Consider the following 7,507-nt stretch of genomic DNA (forward strand, 5'->3'; position numbering starts at 1 on the left):
CGGTTTGTGCGTGGTGTTAGCAGATGCTTTCTTTTTCATGCAGGTCTTGTTGGGCATGCGGATGTGGGAAGTGCCAATTTGATGGTTTAATGAAGGGTGATAAGCTTTTTTATTTTATGACTATCTATTCTGTGTGTTTCACAGCGGGTACTTTAAAAAGGATGCCGGGTTATGGATAAAGTTCATTTATTTGTCGTCCTGCCCACCAATCACGAGCTAAAGATGTCACGTTAGAACAGTCTTGATGTATGGGATGACGTCTCCCTCTATCTTTAATTATGTGGGGTTGGACGTGCCACGCATCCACCACTGTCTTCTTGCTGGAGTTCTGTCCACCGCCCGGGCATTGTTGCCCTATCAGATTTGAAGGAGGTATCCTGGGGCTGCGTTTTGTCTGGATGTGGTGCAGGATACAGCTCATGGGCTCATTTGTGGTGTTGGAATTTAAGGAGTTTTCAATATTTTCTGACTATTGACTGGTGGATGCTTGATTGCCTGTCGTGGCTGTTTGCATTTGCTTGTTGTAGAAATTTGTGTACCGTGGGTGGCGTAGAAAATTTGACGTGCGCTGCACGGTAAATTATATAATCATTATTTTTAAATATATATTTAATATTTATAAATTATTTTTATTATTTAAAAATTTTATATGATAGAAATTTTTTATTTTTTAATTATGATATTTTTTTCATAAAAATTATAATATTTTTTTAAAAATATAATATTTTTATTTTTTAAAAAAGAATTATAATATTTTTTAACAATTATAATATTTACGTTTATTTTTTTATTTAATATTAAAAAAATATTATAATTTTTTTAAAAGATAAGAGTGTCATAATTTTTTTAAAAAGATATTATAATTAAATGATAAAAATATTTTTATCATATAAAATTTTTAAACAAAAAAAGATGATTTACGGATGTTTAATACGTGTTGGAAAATTATGGTTACGTGGATCGGTATATAAAGAATTTTTTTTATTTATTAGTAATATTTTTTCAAACATGATTGCAATCAACGGTGGGCCCGATTGGGGCAACGACAAAGAGAAATGAGGAGGAGGTCTGAAATTTGCTATTTTGGAGATCAAGCAATGGACCATTGATTCCATCAAATCTTTTGCTATGTATCGTGTTGGTCTTGCTGACAAGTTTCGTCCTCTGATCGGTCCTGTTCAGGGTGTGATTTTTGATTTTTTGTCTTGGGCATAGCTGTACTAGTCCATTATACTACCCTTTTATACAGATTATTCTAATTTTATCTTTTTATTATTTCGTGGCATGTGATTAATTACTTAGAATTTTTAATTTTTTGAGTCAGAAATTAGAAATCTAGAACTAGTCAATAAATTTGCCTCTTAATCTCCTCTCTCGACAAAGGAGTTGAGACGTGGTTCGACCGAGTCCAATAGTTAATAATGAACCTTTTTTAAACTTTATGCTTGTAAAGTTGCTGCTATCTTTACTATTCCATGTAAGATTATCTAATTATATGGCAGGAAAGTTTTGAAATCCCTTCGCTCCTTTCATGTTAGATCTAATCATCAGCCTTTTTGGCAAAGCGGAGAAGATGGATCTCGATGTACATCTTATTCGCACCTGCTGGGTCCACCTGCCAGTTGTCCCGTTCCATTAATAACTATATATAAATCCAACCAAACTTTATCGGAAAAATTACCTCTCCTTTGTGGCCTTCTCTGACTAATCGCCACTCTAACATCTACATTTAGTTACCCTAATCGGACGGGCGGTATCATCTTTGATGCGGATCATCATTCCCAATCTTCAATCGGACGGTCGGAGTTTACAGGAAACGAACGGTCGGCCCCCAACACATACCAGCCAAAGCAAGAGATAAAGCGAACATAGAATAAGGAGGACAAATTTGAAAAAAATCGAGGGACGAAGAGCCTGGAAATGGCGTTGTCTCTAACAATGCTGCTGACCTCGCCCAGGACTCGACCACACCCTCATAGCTGGAGGAATCGGAGGGGAAAAGGTCACGTGCGGAGTTTATCGGTCACGTGCAAGGCGAAGGACGCGGAGAGCGGCGAGAGCGGAGGGATAGAGCTGGCGGCGGCGGTGGGGGGCCTGGTGGCGAACCCAGTGATCGGAGCGTCTCTGTACGTGCTGAGGACGACCGGTTGCGGCCTCCCTCCGGGTCCCGGGGGGTCGATCGGGGCGGCGGAGGGGGTGAGCTACCTGGTGGTGGGCGGCATCGTGGCGTGGTCTCTCTACACCAAAGTCCGGACGGGGTCCGGCCTCCCGGCGGGGCGCTACGGCTTGCTCGGGGCCGTGGAGGGCCTCTCCTACCTCACCGTTCTTGCCATCGTGGTGGTGTTCGGTCTCCAGTTCCTTGACAAAGGTTCCCTCCCCGGCCCACTCCCTGGCGACCAGTGCTTTGGTTAAGCGGCCATGAGTTAGTTCCTTAGTTTCTTCTTCCTTTGGACCATTTCTTTGATTCGGTCTTGTTCTTGCCGTTATCAGCCCTACTACTAATATCCATGGTATTCTGTGGAACTGGGCTTTTTATCTCAATTATATTCATGCCCACTTGTATACAGCAGTTTTCAGAGTCTGGCAAAACACAACTGTGATAATTTTATGTTAATTTCTAGAGGGTTATTGCAAGTCTTAGCAGAGAGAGAGAGAGAGAGAGGGAGGGGGTTGTTTACATATGTCCCCTTACAATTCCCTACGATACTCTGTGTTAAAGGGTGAACGCAATTATACCCTGCACTGTATGATCATTCAATCTTTGCTGCAATTTAATAACCTGCTACCGAGAGCTGGCTTTTATTGTCGATCTGTGCCGTAGCTCGTTTGCTAGAGAAATTATATCTCGCACCGCATGCACCAATATAGCCACGCACTATGCCAATCTCCTTGTTTTCTGGCTATGGATCAATCACCAAGAGAAGCACATGATGAGCCCACGAGAAGGAGGCGAGATGATTTACATGGTGCATGCGATATGTCATTTTTAGAGAGATTAATTAAGTAAATTAACCTGCCTCAAAATATATATGACAGCGCATAGCATTACAAACATGATATCCAAAAATAAAAAAGTCACAACCCTAAATTTTATATACACTGCAGATTAATCACAAAGTTTTTGCTCCTGATATATCTGTGCACGACGAATCAGAATCTTTGTCCTGATATATGGAAAATGCTCTGCAGACTGAACTGCTCTTTATTCCAAACTCTGTCTGGCAATCACAAGACACTGATTTATTTGGCAGATCCATGAGACGACCATGTGTATCCTTGAAGAATCATGTGAAACTCCAGCGGCATGCCTTGAGCAGAAACTCGCTAGCATCACAGAGCTTATCTAGGCCCTTGCATAGAGGTACACGGGCAAACTCGTTATGGGTCCGATTAGGCCCCAAATCTCAACCTTATCTTTTGAGAAACCTGCTAACCGTATGACCATGCATTTGAAGCAAGGCATTTGTTTTTTGAAACTTGGCAAGATGACCAGCAAGAAGCATGAGAGTAATATAGAGGGACTAATTAATGCATATTGGCACTATAATAAAAATAACTTTGACGGTAAATTATTTATGATATTTTTTATTATGTGCCATTAATTTTTTTTTACTGTATTTTTATAAAAATGTCACTATTTTTATTAGCAGTATTTATTTTAAATACCATAATAAAGTTATATTTCATGATATATAACTTGAAGTGTTGGAAATAAGAAATTGTATTATAATATTTAACTAATATATAGGTAAATAATACCATAATTTATGGGATTTGAAAAATTACCGCTTGTTGCTGCCGATCTCCGATGAGATGGTTGGTGGCGAGCTGAGTCGTAGCGCGCGGATGCTGAACAACAGGAACCTACAAAATGAAGTCCTCTTACTGAAAGTTATTCGACAGGAGACCTCCGATGCCTAAGTCAGCCGAAGAAAGAGAACATTAGAGAGCCAAAAGCTTATAATTAGCTACACTTACCTAGTCCTCCATTGCTTACCGCTTTTTATAGGGTGAAGAAAGCATTACCATGTAATCTTCATCCTTGAATATTTGGGATGTGGAGATTATGATATTTACTGGGTGGTTACCTCATTAACTGCCATCAAGATCAAGTAATGGATAGTTCATGGGTAACTGTTACGTCCCACGATCACGAGTATTTAATACTCATGTCGGATAACCATCGTTTGATCTTTAGTTCTTTCAGGATCAAAATAGTCAGCACAATGACGAGTAAGTCGTCAGTCGGACACCATCCAAATGTCGAACGTTGTTGCTAGTTGTGGATTGAATCATCAAAACTAAGTCGGTCAAATACCAACTTGGACATATTCCGTCATCTAAGTTGGCTCAATCCGTAATGTTACGCGCTTAGTCGGGAGGAAGATGAGAGCGAAAGATAGTCGCCGCGTACTTAGTCGGAAGGGAGGCGAGGAAGAGAGATGGTCGACTAAGCGACGAGGATCTATCCCAACACTTACCTCCCAACTCCCAAATTCAATTTTGTAGCTTTAATCAGATGAGAGGAGTTAACCATTATATGAGTCCGAGTTATTTTTTTCGATGAACTTTATTTATTATCGCCTTAAAGGCTGTGTCCAGCCATTCTGTCATTTCGTGGAGTGAGCTGTCGTTTTATCATTTCGTAAGACATGCGACGGCCTTATCGCATCATAGGTCATGCAACAATTAATGCCATGAATCATCCAAGGCAATCTTCCATAATGATTACAGAAATTGGATGATTGAATAATAATTCTTTGAACAGTCCGAGTCATCCATATGTCAGTTGGCCATTTGTCCGATTTATTATCATGAGGATTCAGTTTGTCTGACGCGATCTCAATGGTGGTGCGTCGAAAAGCTGAGAGAATGATCGGCTGAGATTATCACCACGTGTTGGAATCTCCAAGATGTTAAAATTTTTTGTATTGATCATAGCCATCGAGTGCATCTATAAATAGGGGCTATTTTTTCTTCAGATGTTCTTCTGATTCCAGAGCCCTCATCTTTAGCCCAGAGTTTCCATCCTTAGTAGTGTATATGATTCGTCTCCTTGGGGGTGTCTTAGGCTCCATTTCGTCGGTCTTCTTCTTCCTCATCGGTTCCTCCATCATCATCGGTTCCTCACCCATCGTCGTCGGTTATTTTCTAAGGTTGAACTTCTCCTCCCTTCCCTTCCTTTTTAGCTTTTTAGGCTTTTACTTCAGGAATGTCTTTATCTGGTAGAGAGTTTGGAGACGAAAACATAGTGAAAGATCAAAATTCTCAACTCTAATGTTGGAGGGAGACTGAGGATGTTCCTCGAATGATCTCGAAGATGTTTCTGCTCGACAAGATCGTCCTGATCCATAAGAGTTAGATGATCAGTCAGCTCCCAAGAATCTTGCCAGGCCTCTCCATAAGAGGTCTGAGTTGTCTGAGGCCGATCTTGAACGGCTAAGGGATTATTACCACATCCGATGAAGATGGTCGGATTGTCTGCCCTTTGGACGGCTATATTGCTGTCTACGAGGAGTTCCCCTGCACGGAGCTTCGATTCTCTATTCATCTCTTTTTTGCTAATGTTTTTGATTATACGAGATAGTTCCTACCAACTCACTCCCAACTCATTAAAATATTATCTTCTTTTGTTGTCCTTAGCCATCTTCTTCATTTTGAGCCGAAAATTTTTCTTTTTCGTACTCTTTTTATGCTAAAAAAACATCCTCGAAAGAGAGGGTGATGGTTTTTCAACCTCTGATATCGTCGTCAGCTTATTACTAAGCTTCCCTCTTCCATCCTGGGTGGAAGAATAATTTTTTTTTTATATTAGTACCGACCATCCTTGGGTCTAGACTACTCCCAACCTCTCTCTAAATAAGAACGAAGTAGTCTTTGAAGAAGATCGAGAGTAGTACAACCTCCTATTCAGTGTCAGATTCCTAGTCAATGGGAGGTTCTCGAGGACCAATCGTTGTATGACATCAGATTAGTCCGACTAATTACTTGGATAGATTTCTTTTCGTGAATCCTTGGAGTCATCGATTTTCTTCTTTGCTTGTGGACTAACTCTCTTTCACTTTTGACTTGTAGGCATGAGGATCTCGGTCGAATCCATTCGCCGTGCTATCAAGAAGAAACCAAGTTCTGAGCCTAGCAGACCTTTTCGGAGTCCGTCGAAGAAACTTAGGTTAGGACCCTCCTCATGGGTCCCCAGGAGCACGCAGCCACAGTCGCCGTCTCGAGCTCCTCTATCGAATGGTCTTCATCGCCACCTCCTGCACCAGTTGTTTCTTCCGACGATGATGTCATTGTCATGAGGCCTCGATCAGGCTCATTAGCACGGTCTAGGCCTTACCAGCTCAGGGTGAGTCGGGTGGCGATCGAGCTGTGGGTTGGGGAGATGCTGACCAAGGGAAGGCTCCAATGCCTCCCACCTTCACCACCGATTACGGCCCCTCAGATTCTTCTAAGGAGGCCTACATCATTATTGAAATGTACTCAAGGCAACCGACAGAGCACCTAAGACCATTGACTCATCGGGGAGTTGATGAAGATGGTGATGCTGCCCACTGATTGGGAAGAAAATAAACCTACCCAATCACGAGATTATCTCGGGCTCCTATGCATCATTGATGTCGGTAAATTGCTGCTTCTTTTTTCAGTACTTATTTTATCGTTTCTCATACCAGCAGTTAACTTAGTGAATTTTTTCTTGCATTGGTACACGATGCGATAATTTTATACGAGAGGTTGACCGCTTTTGGACGGCTCAACTTTCAGTTTGAAGATAAGGCTTAGACTACCAATGCTCAGCCGAAGTCACTGAGGAACTTCTTCATGCTACCAAAGAGTGAAAGAAGAAGTACCAAAAAAAGATCGCCCAGTTGGAGATCGAGTTGGTGCCTTCCCGGGACAAGGCTGCCAGCCTGAGTCCCAACTGAAGAAGAATAAGGAGTTGGACACGATGAGGGCCGACTTCCAAAAAGAAATAGTCAGCGAAAGCCGCCCTTGAAGAGGAGAGGGCAAAAGGCAGAACACCGAGAAAGCCATCCAAGAATTGAAGAAACAACTGTCGGTGGCAGAAACTCGGGCCCAGGAGGCAGCTTCTTGGGCACTGGCTGAGTTTTGGACATTGCAGGAGTTTGAGGACGAAGTCGTAGAAGGCTCCATGGTCACTTATCGACTCGGTTCGAGGATTGCAAGAAGGCCATCGGTCATATGCAACCCAAGCTGGATCTAAGCGAGCTGCAACGAAAAATGCCTCCGAAGAAGGCTCGAGGAGTGACGAGGAAGCAGGCAACGTGGAAGACTAGCCTCAGACTCCTTGATCCTTTTGCTCTTTTGATATTTTTGCTTTCATTTCTCAGCCATGTACCAAACTATTTCATAATAAAATGAAGTCTTTTTCTTCAAATTTTATTCTATGTAATTGCCTGCGACTCTTCTATGTTCACTTATTTTTGCAAAATGACTAAGTAAGAAAGTCCGTAGAGACCGCAAACTTGCAACTAATAAGATAGAT

General features: G+C 41.7%; 1 protein-coding gene across 1 annotated transcript; it reads left to right on the plus strand.

The window, feature by feature from the left end:
- The first annotated feature begins 1,877 nt into the window (after positions 1-1,877).
- On the plus strand, positions 1,878-2,614 carry LOC140853407 (uncharacterized). Its single transcript, XM_073248027.1, has one exon. The coding sequence runs from the start codon at positions 1,921-1,923 to the stop codon at positions 2,410-2,412; it is 492 nt and encodes a 163-aa protein (XP_073104128.1). The 5' UTR covers positions 1,878-1,920; the 3' UTR covers positions 2,413-2,614.
- The last annotated feature ends 4,893 nt before the right edge of the window (positions 2,615-7,507 follow it).

The sequence above is a fragment of the Elaeis guineensis genome, chromosome 13, assembly GCF_000442705.2.
Source record: "Elaeis guineensis isolate ETL-2024a chromosome 13, EG11, whole genome shotgun sequence".
Lineage (NCBI taxonomy): Eukaryota > Viridiplantae > Streptophyta > Magnoliopsida > Arecales > Arecaceae > Elaeis > Elaeis guineensis.

Coding starts and splice junctions, on each gene's coding strand:
- LOC140853407 (XM_073248027.1), top strand. CDS start 1,921: ATGGCGTTGTCTCTAACAATGCTGCTGACCTCGCCCAGGACTCGACCA.